This window comes from Petaurus breviceps, unplaced genomic scaffold (genome assembly GCF_028583685.1).
Source record: "Petaurus breviceps papuanus isolate PSGF00001 unplaced genomic scaffold, PetGlider_PUasm1.0 90604, whole genome shotgun sequence".
NCBI lineage: Eukaryota > Metazoa > Chordata > Mammalia > Diprotodontia > Petauridae > Petaurus > Petaurus breviceps.
In genome coordinates, this window is record NW_027187285.1 from 35,976 (window position 1) to 54,768 (window position 18,793).

At 36.7% G+C, this 18,793-nt stretch overlaps 1 protein-coding gene across 1 annotated transcript in view; it reads right to left on the reverse strand.

Moving 5' to 3' along the window:
• Positions 1-285: 285 nt before the first annotated feature.
• Positions 286-18,793, reverse strand: part of TRIM42 (tripartite motif containing 42) — a 47,521-nt gene continuing 29,013 nt past the window's right edge. Inside the window, exons 7-8 of the mRNA XM_069063855.1 lie at positions 15,930-16,154; positions 286-486 (exon numbers count right to left, since the gene is read on the reverse strand). Coding sequence (XP_068919956.1) covers positions 400-486; positions 15,930-16,154 — 312 coding nt within the window. The 3' untranslated portion in view covers positions 286-399. The remainder of the gene's footprint in view (positions 487-15,929; positions 16,155-18,793) is intronic.

Sequence of the window (18,793 nt, forward strand, 5' to 3'; positions counted from 1 at the left end):
TCTAGAAGAAACCTTAGAGAAGCTTAGTCCAATTCCCTCAGCTTTGAAGATGTGCCAAAGAGGTTAAGTGACTTGTTCAAATATCACATAGTTAGTTGGTGGCAGAACTGAGACCAGAAAAGCACTTCTTTTTCTGTCACTTACTAAACCTATCCTTAATATGAATACAAATAAGTAATGGCATGAACTCCTTCAGAGCTTAGACATTTGTTAATTGATTGGTTTTATCTTATTTTCATGATAATTAACAAGTTACAGCTCAGTATATTTTTTTATTAGTGAATTAGAAGATGTGTATTAGAAGAACTTAGAGTTAGCCTTCAAGGAACTCCAACCTGAATAAGGAATACTGTAAGGAATATATATACTGTGCATCTTTTAAACTTTGATGTTGGGAGCTCAAAAGCGTTTTTGGAGGATAGACTGAATATTCTTCAGCAGCCCCCATTTTGCTCTGGACTTCCCACGACCATCTGGCGTCACTACCTGCAATCAAAAACAGAGAAAACTGTGACACAAGAAAGAGGAACCAAGTGGTAGAGCTCTCAAAGAAAGGGTTATGTCCAGGAGAAACCAGGAAGGTCACAGAATTGGACAAAATAGCTAAAGGGATCTTAGACATTACCACCTATATCCCAGTTTTGCAGATTAGGAACCTGAGGCCTGGGAAAGTGAAGTGCCCAAGATCACACAGCTAGTTAGAGCACAGACAGGATGTGAACTCAAGTCTCCAGAGTCTAAATCCAGCTCTATATCAACCATAACTTGGTATTCAAAAACATAAATGAAATATATGTTAAATAAAGATCTTATGTTTTCCATGCTGTTTAGAGTACTTCTCTCCAGGTAATTCTGGGTATTATCTTAACTAATGGTCCAATAAGAAAAAAAATGATCATCAAATTTATAAAATAATTATTGTTTGTTCTTCTTTTGTTAAGATTATTTGATTCTCTTAAAAAAAACTACTTTAGTGAGGCTTAAATTAAACTATGCCTAAACTTAAATTCTAGTATAGTTCAATAGAAATCTGAATTTAAATATAAATAAAATCTGATTTTCCTGATTCTTGTACTTCACTTTTGAGAGTCAAACAGCCAACTTATGCATGAGTGTAGATATAGTGGTACAGATATAGGGACAGGGACTAGACCTATAATTTGATTGATAGTGAACTTTCTGATGAGGAAGCTCCCTCTACTACCAATGCAGGTAAGCACCTTCTCTGCAATTTTTAGTCAAAGAGTTATCTATAGCAGTGAGGTCAAACTCAGACAGAAACAGGGTGGGAGCACTAAACTGTACTAGTTCTGGCCTCACTTGGAAATGTTGCAGGTGGCCTGAGTGCTTGATACCTCTGGTACAGAGCACAGAGAGTTTAAGTAACTTGCCCAGGGTTATATATCGGGCATATGTTAAAAGTGGAATTTGAGCCCAGATGTTCCAAAATTTGAGGCTGGTTCTCTAGCCACTGCATCATGTTGTCTCTAAGACATGATCTTACCTGATCTAATGCAAACTAGACTTCAACAATGTATATGAAAAAGAATTACCAGAAGAGCAGGCTGGTTTTCATAAAGGCAGAGGAACTAGAGACCAAATTGCCAACATTCACTGGATTATGGAGAAAGCAAGGGAGTCCCCCCCCCAAAACATCTACTTCTACTTCATTGACTACACTAAAGACTTTGTGTGGATCACAACAAAATGTCTTCAAAGAGATAGGAGTATCAGATCATGTTACTTGTCTCCTGAGGAACCTGTATGCAGGCCAAGAAGCAACAGTTAGAACTGAACATGAAACATATGATTGGCTTAAGATGGGAAAAGGAGTATGACAATGCTGTATATTGTCACCATATTTATTTAACTTATATATGCAGAATATATCATACAAAATGCCAGGGTGGATGAATCAAAAAATTGGAGTTAAATTTGAAAGAGAGAGATATGGTAGACAAATGGGAGCGTAGAAGTTCTTTTATGAGTGGAATGTAGCCTTACATAGTATCTTGCTGCATGTTGCTCAGTTGGTTCACTTGAGTGCCACAACAATATGATTAGAAGTATGATAAAAATGAGTTTGGTCTGAGAGAAAAGATAATAAGCCTGGGGTGAGTTTCATTTAATGACCAATGAATGTTACTACAGTCAGGGAGCCAAGGAAGGTGTGCTCAGGGAATAGGAAGACAGCAAAGGCATATACCTCTCCCATTCTGAGGTTATCTGCATGTGACCAAGGAGGATAAGGATGACATTGAATTTGGCTACACGATTTACCCAGCAGAACTTACATTTTCTTTAGTCTTCAAGTATTGGGTTGTCTGAAGAATGTGGCAGCATTTGGGTCATTCTGGTTTTGTCTAGATGATCAGATTACAATCATGGTTTTGTTTCTTCCTGAGAAAACTTAACTATAGATTACAGTTCCTATATTTAAGAAAACCTAGAAAGGAATACTAATACCACATGGGCATGATATATTCTATTTTTCAAAGTACTGGTACATCTATTATCTTATTTTCTTAAGGTCATCAGGACAGAGATGATGATTCCCATATGGGAGATGAAGCAGCTGAGGTAAAGAGAGAATTAGTGACTTTCCGCTAACAATTAACTTGTGACTGGGTTGGAACTAGAATTCAAGTCTTCCTATTCCAACATACTGCTCAACTTAGCAACTAGATAAGAGTGAATGATGAAATGTGTGTGTGTGTGTGTGTGTGTGTGTATGTGTGTGTATGTGCAGGAGTAGTATTCATCTTATAAGAGGAATCTTAGCCTTGCAAAAGCATCCATCCACTGCCTTTAAATAGCAAAATCCCCTCCTACACCTAAAACAGTATTTGCTCCAACTTAATAACTTTTAGGAACATATCTACTGCCTAAAGCAACACCCTGGAAACCTTGGATGGAAGGAATATGTCAGAGCAATTAGGACTGGACTCCTTAGCATTTTTAGGATGGGAGGTACATTGACTCTTCATTACATTTTTGCTACAACTCAGTTAAATCTGTTCAACCTCATACTTCCAGTCTTGGGTACACTGGGGTGCTCATCTGGCTGAGTGTTAAGGTGTGCTTTGCCTATGTTTCTTCTAAGAGAGCCATAATTAGCCAGTTGTCACCCAGGACAACTGAGGGTTGTTGTTAGGGTTGTTTTTGGTGGTAACATGGATGGGGATATTGAAGGGTAAAATGAAGCCACATCTGAGGAGGCCACCATTGCAGTAGCAGTGGTAGGAGGTAGGGCAAGCTGTGGAGTGCACGTGAACTACATCTGAACTAGTTAGTCTTTCTAAGTAGGTCATAAGCTCAGTTGTTTGCTCACTGCAAAAGGAATGAAAATGCTCTCTGTGTCTGTCCTCTAAATTTAGGCATCTTTGGACAAAGCTCTAATGGTTCCTAGTTGTTTCTTTGACTAGAGTAAGGAAACTTTTCTTCCAAAGAGAATTCCTTAAAAACAACCACCAGGTGTAAGATTGTTTATGATAATTTTTTAAAAGACAGGTGCATTCTCATTTCTTTTCCATAAACCAAAAGTGATAGAAATATAGCAATTTTTGGTAAGAAACAATTCTGTCCTCTCATTGCAGCATTTTTCATAAAAGCTTTCAGAAATGTCTGCACAGTATTGATGCCAAAGTAAAATATCCTGACTGTAAGGGAAAGAACTGAAGTTGTTATTTGTAAGAAGCTTTATAAATGTCATTCAAACATCCTATCTTATTTTCATTTGCTATTGGATTCTTTACTTAGGCAAATCATGACAAATGCTCTGGAAATTCCTGTTTCCCTGGAATGCTAATAAAATCACAAAGAGTGCAAGAGGAATTAGTTCTGAAAGAAAAATCTATATTGCATTTCATTGTGTCAGATAAAAATGAAGCTACAGGAAAACCTCATTAATTTAGACTCCACTCATTGATAATTTGTGATAATGGGAAACAGGGCTGGGTGGGCTGGATTGAGTTTCCTTCCTTCACAGAGAGTACAAATTATTGTGTAAATGCAATTGCAGGAGAAATGGTATTTATTGATTAATGATATGTCTTAAATACTTAAGAGAACAAGATGTTTACAAGCACCCTCCGGTCTTTTATAAGAACTCATTTCTTCATTATTTTCCACTATGTTGTTGCACAATGGAAAAAAAACCCTAATAACAAACATCTGATTTAGAAGATCTGAGTTTTATGCCTGTCTCTTCTTATTACTGTGTGGCCTTAGATGATTTCTTTAAAGTCTTTAAGTCTCCTGAAAGAACTGTTCCTGTGACTCTTCATGGCATGGGTTGGATTTGGGGTTCTTGAAGGCTGCTCCTGTGGAGCCCAAGCTCTGGTAGGTTCTACCTTACAGGAAGGGCTTTCAGTATGTTTTTAGTAAGTGACTGAGTCTGCTTTCCAAGGATGAACCTAGCTAAGTGTAACAAGGTTCATCATCAGTAGCCACTTGGTGATGAGTTCTTTGGCCATGACAACCTTTGAAAGAAAGATAAATACAAAATAGATTGCAGTCCTGTGTAGTCCTCCTTTGTTTCTGAAGAAATGGTGTCAGAGTGGTAGAAATGGGGGTAGTAAGAACCACAATGTTTAGATCATCTATGAACTTTAACTTAGCTGTTGGCAGTCTAAGAGTGAAAGTTTTGTTCATGTCCACCAAATGGACACGCTACTGGAAGAACTGAATAATGTCAATTTTGACATTCTTAATAATAAATGAAATCAGAAGAAAGATGGAATTTGTAGCTAAATGCAAAGATGTCTCACAGTTCTCCTTGGTAGGTGGTTAAAGGAATTAGTTTTATTATGTGTTAAAGGCAAAAAGAAGCATTTCTTCATAGACCATTTGCTGATCTTGTATTGCATTATATTTTTTGTGTGCTGATAAGTATTTGCAAAAAAGATGACCATGGAAATAATTATACCTTATGCAGAGGATGAAGAAATAGAGAAATTCTATGGAGAATCCCACAAAACCCTCTAAATATAATCAATATGTACTTTGATGCAGGCAGGTAGGTGGCATAGTAGGTAACTGGCCTGTAGTCAGGAAGACTCATTTTCTTGAGTTCAAATATGGCCTCAGACACTTACTAGCTGTGTGACTGTGGGCAAGTCACTTAACCCCACTTGCCTCAGTTTCCTCAATTGTAAAAATGAGCTGGAGAAGGAAATGACAAACCACTCTATTTTCTTTGCCAAGAAAATCCTAAATAGGGTCACAAAGAATTAGACACTACTGAAAAATGACTCAACAGCAACAAAACACTTTGATGCTTAGTAACATCAACACAAAAGTCAGAAATGGGTGAGGATGACAAGAAATATGTTGGAAAAAATAGATCAAGCATAAGTAATGACAGAGGACAAAGACTTATAGACTACACAGAAGCTTTATGTCTATATGTCAGAAAATTGTTTTGAGAAATAAATCAGAAGGTGTTATTAGAAATAATCAGAAGGCATGATGATAACCAAATAACATCACAAAAGATGAACCTGATATTATTTAAACCAATAGGACATACTTTGTTACTCATATTCATTGTCATTCATGAACTAGATCAGGGGAGGGGAACCTGCAGCCTCAAGGCCACATGTGGCCCTCTACGTCCTCAAGTACAACCCTTTGATGGAATCTAAACTTCACAGAATAAATCCCCTTAATAAAAGGATTTGTTTCGTAAAACTTGGAGTCAGTCAAAAGACTGCACCCAAGGACCTAGAAGGCCACATGTGGCCTCTAGGTTGCAGGTTCCCCACCCCTGATTTAGATGGTTATGTAAGGCAGGCCACAAACTTGTTAGCGATAAAGATTAACATTAGCATCAAGCTGGAATAAAGAATAAAAAATGAGAAAAAGATGAGGTATACAATTGGAACAACTCAGTCTTACTGAAGATGAGAAATGGAGAAAATTATATAGACACTTATAGGAGAAAATATATAGACACAGACTACAATAATTTATACTGGATTTTAATCAACATATATTAATTATAAGAAGGAAATAAACAAAAGCCCAAAATGCATTTTAGTCAGTAAAACACGTTACTTACTTGCTAGAGTTATATGGCAGCCAAAGGATATCCATTTTGAAACTCATTTATAAAATCTTATAGAGAAGGAATATACCCCAAGGAGGTCAGTGGTTAAAAAGAGAGACCTCATATACACCAAAATATTTATAGTTAGAATTTTTTGTAGTAACAAAGAACAGGAAACAAAGAAGCTGCCTATTGAATGGGGAATGGCTAAAGAAATTGTGAATGTACCACAATTGATTATTATTCTATTGTATGAATGTACCACAATTTAATGATTATTACTGTGCTATAAGAAATGATGACTATGACAAAACACAAAAAAGCATGACAAGATGCATATGAACTGATGCAAAGTGAAATAAGCAGAACCAGGAAAACAATATCCACAATGACTAGAACAAAGACAATGAAACAATTGAAACAGTGAACTTAAAATTACAAGACTGATTTCAAAGAAGGTATATGGAGAAGATATCTCCCCTCACTAATTTGCAGAGGAGTGGAAAAGTGTGAATGTCATCAGACTTTTCTGATGTGTTGGTTTTGCTGATTTTTTTCTTCTATACGTTATAGCTCTCTGGGATGGTGAAAAGGAAAAAAATTGGGAGATGTGAGGTGTAAACAAAATTTATAAATTTTTATTCAAAATCTTATGGATATAAATGAAGGAAAAGTATGAAGAGCATTGCTTCATAAAATACAGGAGAGAAAGGCAACACCAGTTTAAGAAAAGCTGGGTGAAATACCCAACTGAGCAAAGTCATTCTCAGAGCTCTTAAGAATAAAAATGGAAAGACAACAAAGAGAAGAGAAATGGGAAAGGTCTGAAAATATTTTTATAACCAACTTTTTTCACCATCAAAAACAGAGCCACCACAATTGGACTCTGGCCAGCACAATCCCAGATGTGCTCTGAGAGGATATAGATATGGCATTAAAGAGCACAAATGTAAGAAAAACAGCTGGATTAGACTGTGTATATAGAAGAGATCCAAGATGGAGGCCATGCAATTGTGAGGGCATTGATGGGTCTATTTCAAGATTTCTGAGGCAGGGAATGATGCCAAAGATGTGAAACACATCATTGGCCCTTTAATCAAGAAAAAAGGCGATCAAGAACATACTAATAACTACTGACTGAAGTGCCTACTTTCTCATCTCTATACATTTTTTTTTTTAAAATGAGAATCACCTACAATATGTGTTGAGGGAAATTTTTATGAGGGGATTAGCAAGGAATGGCAAACTTTGCAAGTGATATTCCATAGTAGGCCATGTGTTTTCTTTGACATGATTGAAAGATATAAAGAATACAAGATACCATTATACTTATTATATGTTTTTAAAAAGCATTTTAATGCAAATTTTATTTTATTTTTACTTTTTTTCAATGAGCAACCTTTCCCCTCCACTCTTTCTTCCACTCCATTCATTGGAAAAAAAAGAAAACCAAAACCATTATAACAAATATGGAAGGTCTACACATTGTTTATGTCCAAAAGTACATGCCTCATTCTGCATAATAGGTCCCTTTCTCTCAGGAGGATCATCATTGGTCCTCTGAAATCTCAACTGGCCATTGTGCTGATCAGATTTTGTAAGTTTTCAAACTGTCTCTCTTTACAATGCCATTTTTATTGTATCATTTGTTGTTCTGGTTCTGTTTATCCTGTATCAGCTCATATAAGTCTTCCCTGATCTCTTTGAAAAACATTACTTTTATCATTTCTTATTGTACAATATTATTTGATTACATGCATAGATTATAATTTGTTCATCTTTTCCCCAATGGATAGGGACTCCCCCCTTTAGTTTTCAGTTCTTTGCTACAACAAAAAGAAATTGTACACATACACACAAAGAACACAGAGGTCCTTTTTATCTTTCTTTGATCTCTTTATGTTATAGGCCCAGTAGTGGTATGACTGGGTCAAATATAGTTTGGTAACTTTGGGGCAAAGTTTCAAATGAAAACATTTGATCTGATACAACAAAATATAACCCTAAAGACTCTCTTCCAACAAGCTGTATCTTATCCACAGGTGTGCTGGTAAATGTTTAATAACCAGCACTAAAAAATGTATGCATGACACACTTTTAAGTTTAATTTGCATTATTAATACTTTTCTTTATAATTTTATTAGGTCTATATAATCAACAAAAAAGTGTAGATTCTCCCAATGAAAATTTAATATTAAACTCTCCCAAGTCAGTTTGAATGGGCTCTAGCAGATACCTGATTTCATCCCTATGTAAAAATTATCATAGATTTCTTGAAACCGATGATACAGATAACCTTGTTTGGTTATCCTCTGGTCATAAACATCAGGATATATACATACATACATACATATATATATATACACACATACACACACATATAGATGAAATAGGAAAGACATCCTTATCAAAGGTATTCACTACTGTTAAGGATGAAATCCAACACAGAGTTCAAATTCAAGAAGTGTTCCCCATGGATAGTGAGGTCTTTCAAATGTTCCTATTTGCAGATGACATTTGGTTGGTTGCATCCATTTCTGCAACAGTGTGGATGGAGCTTCCCGTAAGAGGTTCCTAACTAATCAAAAGAGTTTCACTTAAATGGGAAACACCAAGTAGATAAAGAATATCTATTGCCAAGATAATGACATGCAAGGAGATAGTCTATAGAGATCATCTATCAATATATGCATCTTGAACAGACAATACAAGTGGACATCAGATTGAACCCATTATTAAACAGTAGAAAGAAAACAGGTTAGTTTCCTTTAGGACACTGTAAAACTCCTTTAATGAACCAAACTTCTCCCAGAAACAAAGGTTCATCTTTTTCTTAACACTAATATTCTATTGTTTTGTATCACTAAGAGTCATGGACAGTGATGTTCTGGTAAATATTTAACAACTGGGCATCTTTAAAAAGTGTAAATATGACATTTAAAAAATCTAATCTGCATTTTTGGTGATTTTTTGTCATTTTCCATAACTTTCTTAGGACTAGACAATCAGCAAAACAATAAATCAAACTGATTTGTAGCATTTGCCAATTTCTGAGGTATAAATGGTCACACTGAAAATGTATCAGTTGGCTCTCCGCAAGTCAGTTTGAGCTGGAACACCCCAGGAAACACTGTAATGACTAAAGAATTAAAAATGAACATCACTCTGAGAACAATGGAAAGGAGCATGGTGGGTACAAAATACAACACACAATAACCAAGAAACTTTGAAAGAAGAGAGGTGAGAGAAAGGTATAATTGCAGACAAAGATAGGCTGGTCCCATGGTTATAGTAAGGGATTAAATGAGTCAATCAATCAGTGAGTATTTATTAATAAACCAAGGCAGGGACAGCAGCTTGTGTAAAGGCATGGAAGCAGGGTGTTGAATTTCATGTAGTTAGGAGGCCAGTTTGATCGAAATGTAGAGTACAGAAGATCACTGATTCTGGAGTCTAAGGGCTTGTGTTAAAATTCTGACTCTGACACTTTCAACCTCTGTAACCCTGTTACCTTGGACAAGTCACTTAAATTCCCTGGTCCTCAGTTCCCTTATCTGTAATGTGAGAGAGTTGTATATGGTATACTCTGAATAAATACTCTAATTAGCTAAGTCCCAAAGTGCATGTGTTATTATGGATCTTAGATCTATTAACTTTCTGTCAAGAAATAGGTAGCCTCATCACTCCTCTGGAATTGTGGTTGGTCATTGCACTGATCAGAGTTGTGAATTTTTTCAAAGTTGTTTATCTAGTTCTTGATCTGTGTCCTCATGACTATGATCCTGTGAGTCATGGGTATTCAGCCTGGAAAGAGAGGTTATAATGGGATTCTAAAGGAATTTAAGGGACAAATGGGGGAGTTTGCATTTTATCTTAGAGGTAATATGGAACACCTGAAGTGTCTTCAACAGTTTGTTTACTCCACTGATATCTATTTAATGTCAGGAAAAAATGGGGAAGGTCCCAACATATTGGGTGGCTTCTCCCTACCGCCACCCCACCAAACCTCTAGATGAACTTATACATTGAGATGGACAAGAGTCACTGAAGAGGGGCAGGCATGGATGAGTTGGAATCTTTTTTGCTGGGGAGAATATCTGCATGTTGAGATCATAGATTCATTTGGGTAAGTCTCAGTTACCTCAGTGTAAAGCTGGGTATTAATTGTCTTAAGCATCTATAAGGTTAATGGGATATAAGATCTTCTCTGTCCATTAATAGGCCTATGTGCCCAGCTGTTGTATATCCTGAATCACATAGAACCCAGTGGGGGAAGAACTTACTTCAAGAGAAGCTTGCTTAGGGGAGTCTTGCTTGTAGGAAGACTTTCATACCTTCTGATACTAACCTAATTAGGCACTGAGTCACGAGGGCTGTGATGTCTTCTGGCTCTGAGAAGTGTATGTATATTTTGAGCTGGTATTTTGCTTTGGGGGTTCACTTATGAAAAGGACCTTGTGATTCCCTGGATGAGACTCTGAATAGCTGTATGTTCAGGCCCCCCTGACTGCTCAGATATAAAGTCTCTCTCCATACAGTGATGTATGTAAAGTGTATAGCAATATTGCTTTGATTCAGGCAGTTAGAGCCCTGTCTATTGGTCTTTAAGCTAATATCTCTGCTTGTATTTTCTCTGACATTGAGGGTGCTGACCTTTCCCCTGAACTAGTGAATGTAATTAAAAGTAGGGTTGTTAATCCCTTTTTGAGCAGTCTTTCATAGAAAAGCAGATCAAAGAACCTGTGCTAGCAGGCCATCCTGGGTGTTCTAGGGTGCTTGCTGTTACAGCAGCATAACATGGGCCAGTTTTATACTTAGAGGCAGTACAGCATACTATACTAATAGATAGAGTGCTAGACTCTGAGTCAAGAGGAAATTAGTTCAAATCTTACTTCTGACATTACCATCCATGTGACACTGGGCAGGTCACTAAATATCTATATAGAACTTATCTAGTTCACAGATATTGTGTTAGAGAATTCCTCACATTAACAAACACACACACACAGATCTTTTGATGATTTTTACTTGAATTATCATCAAACTTTCAAGTATAATGTCAAATCTCATATATGCTATGGGGGAGATCCCAGTTAGGAAGATGTCAGAAATCATAGTTAACCCCTTTTCCCTTTCCTGAATTTCTACCTCCCTTGTAGATTCCTATCTATCAGCTTCTACTTGGGAACTGGGAACAGCCAATCTTTTATACCCAGTCTCCAGGATGCTATAATTTAAGCCCAAGTATGGACACAGTCCTTTCCTCTTACTGTTTTTCAAAAATGTGAAAGCTAACAAAATATAAAATGACAAAAGCATATAAAGGGATGAGTTTACAGAGCACAAGACCTTTATCAATTTTTATCTTAAAATTCAATACTAAAGTTTAGCCAGAGTTTGCTTTTATTGACCCAACTTATTGGATGCCCTGTTCTAAAGTCCTACTTTGTCAGTTTTCCTGTGGCATATTTCCAAAGCAAGTCAGAGATTTCCTAAGAATTGTCAACCTTGATAACCACTACCTATTTATGGTGCTTCATGCTGGGATAAATGATACCCCTAGAAAGAACATAGAAAACATCATTAAAGATTATGATATTCTGGGGGAAAATCTTGAAGACTCTGGGAAAATAGATGGCATCTGTAACCCTATTATTGATTGAAAATAAGAGATTGAGAAGAGAAAGGCAGATCTAGGAAGCAAACAATGGGATGAAAAGGTGTTTGAGGATGGGATTTGGATGTCTGGAACAAAGCTTAAATTGCAGGAATGAAGGGCTCTTAAGAGATAGCATATACCTAGCAAGAAGTAATAAAATACATTTGCTAAGCATCTTGTGAATCAAATGAAGGGGGAATTAAAATGAATATGGAAAGGTTGTGAAAACTGCCTATACATACCCGCCAAGCCAGATGTACAAAATTGCATGAATGTAATGATAAAAGGATGAGTATGAATGGAAAGGACAAGCAATTAAGTAAGACAACATTCAGGAAGGTAGAATAAAAAACCACCACCACCACCTATAGCCTCTGGTGTGTATATATAATGCATAAAATATAGATAATAAATATGGTGAAATAAGAGATCTTGACCAACTCCAATTTTAAAATACATGCATGGAAAATGGAAGCAAGAAAAAATAGCAGAGAACAAATAGAAAAGGAGACTGTTTTTATAGAATTCTAGAAGAATAGTGGCAGAACCACTTAAAAGCAGAATGAGTTGAAACTAGTGACAAATATGAAGGATAACAAAAGAGGGTTTTAAGATTTTGTAATCTTAGAGCCTAGAGGAAGTTCAAAGAAGGTAAAGGAATAGTGGTTGTGGAGGACAAGATGGTGATCATAGACAATAGAGGGCAGAATTACTCAATTCTTCATTTGCTTCTGTTTTATCTGCCAGGGAGAATGATTTCTGAATTGGGAAGGATGGAACAAAAATGGTTAGTGAGGAGTTGGAATGGAAGATGTGAAGAGATGGTAAGAGAACACAATAAGCTGTTTTCAAGTCAACAGGCCCAGCTGAATTACATCCCAAGGTACTGAATAAACCGGATGATTTTATTGCTGAGTTGCAGCCACTGATCTTTGAAAGACTGTGAAGAGTGAGAGGGGATACAGGATGGGAGAAGGGTGAATATTTTTTCTTTGCTAGTAAATTTTATGTGATTTAAGATTATTGGTGGTGTTCCTTTTTTAAAAAAAATGTATTGCTATTCTTTGTTTTTATATGATGTTAGTTTCAAATATTTGTATCTCCCATCCCTTGCCCATTAAGCCAACTCTTACAACAGACTTTTAAAAAGAAAGAAAAAAAGGTAAACTTTGAGTAGCTAACAACTTCTGTGTGCCTGTTTTCTCACTTGTTATTGTTGTTCATCTTTCATTCTTGAAGAGGACCAATGATCATGAGGTTGATGTCATCACTTGTGCAGAATTTAAGAGGCATTGCTGCACAAAGCCATCATAGCACCTACCTCCCAGGGTTGTTGTGAGGATAAAATGAGATAATATTCACAAAGTAATTTGCAAATCTTAAAGGGCTATGTAAATACTAGCCATTATTATTAGGGGAAGCTAGGTAGCACAGTAGAATCCTGGTCCTGGAGTCAGAAACTCATCTTCCTGAGTTCAAATCTGACCTCAAACACTTAGTAGCTTTTGTGACACTGGGCAAATCAGTTAACTCTGTTTGTCTCAGTTTCCTCATCCATAAAATGAGCTAGAGGAGGAAGTGACAACCCATTCCAGTATTTTTGCCAAGAAACCTCCAAATGGGGTCACGAGTCAGGCTTAGCTGATCAACAACATTATTACTATTATTATTATTATTATTATTATTATTTTGCTTTTTGGAGGGGGGAAGGTAGGGCAACTGGGGTTAAGTGACTTGCCCAAGGTCACATGGCTAGTTTTGTGTTAAGTGTCTGAGGCTGAATTCGAACTCAGGTCCTCCTGACTCCAGGGCTGGTACTCCATTCACTTCGCCACCTTGCCGCCCCTATTACTATTATTATTAATAAACCTAATCAACACACCAATCTTTTCTAATGATATATATGTATATATATATATATATATATATAATACTACATGTACATAGTATCTCCCTGCCCCTTTCCCTGCTCTTTGCAATGAAAGAATGCATTTTGTCAATTCTTTTCTGGGACCAAGAACTTGGTCATTATAGTTGCATAGCATTTAGTTTCATTTTATTGTTTTTTTGCATTTACATTCTTAGAGTCATCATGTCTATTGTTTTTTCCTATTTCTGGCTCATTTTACTTTTTATTAGTTCAATTAATTATATTTATCAGAATGATAGGATCATGATTCTAGAGATATAAGGGATTTCAGAGATGATTTAATTTGACCTCATTTTTTTAAATTAAATTTTTTTTGATGAAAAAAATCTGCTTTCTCTCTTTTCACTCCATTCCCTTTGAAAAATCAAGAAAATCTCCCCACATATGTATTGTAGTGGGATCTGTGGGTGAATGTGACTTAAAAATTAAAAGGGCAGATATCGACCTGATTTTCAAAACGGAGAAAGGGTAGAGGCTACAAACCATAGTGCTGGTGAGGTAGACTTTGATGCCTGGAAAAATTCTGTAATGAATGAAAAGAAAGATTTTCTTCATGAGCACTTAGAAGGGAAAAGCAATCTCTAAGAACTAGCATGATTTAATCAAGAAAAAGCAAACAAACAAACCATGCCAGATAGACATAATTTTTTTTCTGACAGAATTACTGCCTTTATTGGAAGATCAAACCAATGTTGCAAATATAATACACCTAGATTTTTAGCAGAGTGTCTGTCAGGAGAGCCTTCTGGACAAGGTAAAATATATGTCCCAAATTCTAGTGCTGGTAAATGGATTCAGAAATGGTTGAATGATTGGATCCCAAGTGAAGCCATTAACAGGTTGATAGCAACTCTCAAGGAGATCTTTAAGGAACGATACCAAATATCTGCCATTACTACCCAGCTATTTGACACTTTAATCAGTAACTTGGATTGAATTTGGTGCATCCCTGTCATTTTTAGGTGACACAAAGCTGGGAATGATAATCAACACATTAAATGACTGCATTCTATTTTTTTTAAAGCAAGAGGGTTGAATCAACTGTATTTGACAATGGGGTGAATCTAATAAGATGAAATTCAATAGGAATCAATATAAAATTATACTCTTGGACTTTAACATCAGCTTCACAAGTCCAGGATGGTGAAGGCCTTGGCTGGATAAGAAACTGTGGGGAAAAAGTGTGGCAATTTTAGTCAACTGCTCATGAGTTCAGAATGACATGGGCTAACAATGTAGCCCAAATAGGTACCACCATCTTAGTCTCTCTTAGGAGAGCAGAGAGTACTCAGGATGAGGATGGTGATAAACTTGCTGCCCTAATCCCTGATCAGACCACATCTGGAGAACCATGTTCATTTCTAGTGCAACATTTTAAGAGGGACATTGTCCTTGAGGGCCAGGACTATCTTTTGCCTCTTTCTGTATCCCTAGTGCTTAGCACAGGCCCTGGCATGTAATATGTACTTAATGTTTATTTATTGATTTATTAATTGACAAATTAGACATATCCAGAGGTGGGTGGTTAGGATGGGCAGGATCCTAGAATGGATGACTTGAAGGTCTGGGGATTTGAAGCTTGGAGAAGAAAAAAGACTTAAGGGAGGACATTAAAGTGTTTAAAGGGCTATTATGATGAAGTGGGATCATGCTCTGTATGCTCAGTAGCAAGAAGACAGAACTGGGTGGAAGTCACAGAGAGACAGATTAAAGTTTGATGAACGGACCAATTTCATAATAATAGAAATACCTGAGAATTTAGATATGAATTTAGTTAGTTAGTCCCCAACTTCCCTTTCAAATTATAGAGATTCTGTAAATTTTGTAAATATCTGAAATAGCTCAGGAGGAATATTCTGACTCCCTTGGCCTTACAATTATATTATTTATTTTCATGTTAATTTCTTTAGAGCTCGTCTTCTTTATGTATAAAATGCAGGGGTCAGACAAGATAATTTTTGAAGTTCTTTCTCACTCTTAACATTGTCAGACAGGATCAAGAGTGAACCTGTGCTAGCAGCCCTCCTGGAGTATGCTATGTTTATTTGTCTTACACTATTCAGCATGTGTTGCCTAGTGCTGAAGGGAGAATCATATCTAAAATCACTTAGAAGTCATTTAGACGGGAACAATACAGGCATTTTGGGACAATTGTCTGGTCTCCTGTTCAGTCTGGTGAAGGCACACACCTCTTTCTGTTCCAGGACCAATGCAAGTTTGTCACACAAAGACACATTTAAGAAAAAAGAGCTGGATAAGGAAAGTCAGTTGAGAGAGATTGCTCACAATACCTTACACACATCGCTCCATTCCCCTGGTCCATTTTCATTGACTGCACGAACTTTAAATAGATACTCTGTGCCCGGAGTTAGATTATGTAGTTCCAGATTCTGTTGTAGTATGTCTCGTATGTGTCCACAAAGTTCTGTCCGGACATCATTGGGAGGATAAACAATAAGCTCATAGAATTCCATCTCGAAATAATCTACATCTTCTGTGGGACATGTCCAGTAAATCTGTGAAGGAAGAAGAAATCTGCATGGCTCTAGTATGCAAGACCGCAGTTTATTCTTTCCGACCCCATTCTCTCCCAAAATTCATATACTTTATATTCATCGATGCCTCTGATTTAGTTTGAATATCTATGGCACTGAGCTTTTGGCTACTCCTTCCTCCATGACAATGAGTGACATAATAAGGACTTTGTACGTGACCTTTGGATTGGCCACTTAATAGCTGTGGAGCCATGAACAAGTAAGCTAACCCTCTTTGTCTTCTGTTGCTTCATTCATAAAATAGAAACCATAGCATGTTGCACTATCTGCCTCAAGGTTTCTTGCTATGAAGAGATATCACTTTGTAAACTTTGAAAGGGCTATGCAAATGTGTTAAACCTAATAATAATATCACTTCACATGCCCCAAATGGAGCCAAAATACTAGTGTTTTTTTTTTTAAGTATTTTGAGAATGTATGAAATGCTACATTGATCCACACCCATGGGCTATCAAGCCCAGTATTTTCCCTTTGACAGGAACACCAAAGGACATGTTTTGGAATGTCCTTTCTGACATCAACATTAATTGGTTAGGTATCTGATTTCATAATCAAGAACACATAATTAAACCATTTTATATATAAATTAAATTCTCCCCCTTTAAAACTATTTTTATTCTTAAGGGCTATACCCCCCTTCATTGGCCACTGAATTTCTGTGGCAAAAGAATATACCACCTACAACTTAGTGGTAATGAATTCATTGCTTAGTTGATCTTCAGACATTAACTGTAGATTCTTGCTCAGACTGTATACTCAAAGCCATTCCAGGTTGGTTGAACTTGCTAGAACTTATACTTTGCTGGAATAACCTTTGAGAACCTGGGGCTAGTTCCATACTACAATGGTGAGAGAAGGATTGGAACTGGACCTATTATTTCATTGCTACGGGGAACTCCATAGCTTTTGCATAGAGCAGCGAGAATTTAAATGACTTGTCCAGCATAACACAGTCAATAATATATGTCAGAATCTATAATATGTCAGAAGTGGGGCTTGATCCAAAGTTTTCCCGGTTTCAAGGCTTCCTTGAAACCTTTCCTGGTTTCAAGGCTTCCCGGGTAATGTTTTAAGTGCCATTAAGTCCTTCTGGATAGGCAGTGACTTGGCAGGGTACATTCTATTATAGGTGGCGATGTACCATGGCCTTGCATCTTCATAATTTCTCCAGTACAAATTGAAAAGAAGCTCTATGAATGTGGAAATACCTCAGGCTGAGACTTATCTCTTTCTTATTTGTCCCCTCCACATCAATCACATCTATCACCTTTCTGTCCTGGTACCACAGCCAACCTAATTTAAACCCAATAGTTTATTATATAATTTATTTATATATTACATTTATATAATAGTCTATCTAAATGGCCTTCCTATTCTCCCTGAATTAAGTCATCATCCCCACAGTGACTCATTTGCTATTCTAAAGAATAAGTGTGACTATGCCATTTCCCAGATCAAGAAACTAGAAGGCATCCTATTGCCTCAAGGGTAAAATAGAAATTCTTCTTTCACCATTTAAAGCCCTTTACATTCTGGCTCTAATCTAAATATATCCTTCTAAGTTAATCCCATATTTCTCCCCTCTTTCAATTTACATTATATATTCCTTTGCTGTTACATTATTATTTGAGGCTATCCCTCCCTCTGGAATAACTTTCCTTTTTCGCCTGTGTTGGGACTTCCACCTCCCTTTGAGGCTCAGTGCCAAGTAAACTCCGACAGGAGACCTTTGCTGTGTCCCCCAAATTGGTAGAGTTTCTCTTACCCAGTAATTATTTTGTATTTATTTTATATATTCTTTGTTTTTACTTATCTGGGTATATATTGTTTCTCTGTGGAAGAAGTAAGTTCCTTGAGGGTAGGGACTGTCCTGCTTCTTTTCTTTGTTATCTCCACTGCCTAGCACATCGTAAGTGCCTAATAAATTCTTCTTGACTTTGAGTGACTAAAAAAATATTATTCTGGGGGAAAGCTATAGTCGTCTCTACCTGAAATTATTCCATATTTATACTGTTTTTGTTTCTACAAAGGAGAATGTAAGTTTCTCAGGGGTGAGGAAGGTATCATTTTTGTCTTTCCCCATTGCCTAGCACAGAGTCTTCTGGCACATAGTGGGTGCTTACTAAATGTTTGTTGAATTGGATTATATTAATGAGAAAATATTTTCTGTTGTGCATGAAACCCTTCTTCATGACATTCATTTCTTTTGCTTTTTTTGGCCTTAGTGACACATTGAACAAATGTGTTCAGGGAAAAGTCAAAAAGGATACTTAATTCCCTTTCCTAGATCTCAAATCTATAACATGGAGCCTACTATCATACAAACAGAGCTTTTTATAAGGGCAATGTAAAAGCATTCAGAATATGGTCACAATCTACTTTTCCAAACTTACATATTACTGTCAAATGAGATTGTGTCTATAAAGTACTTATCACAGTGTTTGGTTCATAATAAGGGCTTAATAAATGCTTGTTCCTTGTTCCTTTCCCTCCTTGTACTCTGTATCCCAGCCAAACTGACCTTGTTCTTCCTCATGCAGAACACCTCCTCTTCTGTCTCTGTGTTTTCTCATTGGCCGACTCCCCTCTGCCTCTCAGAA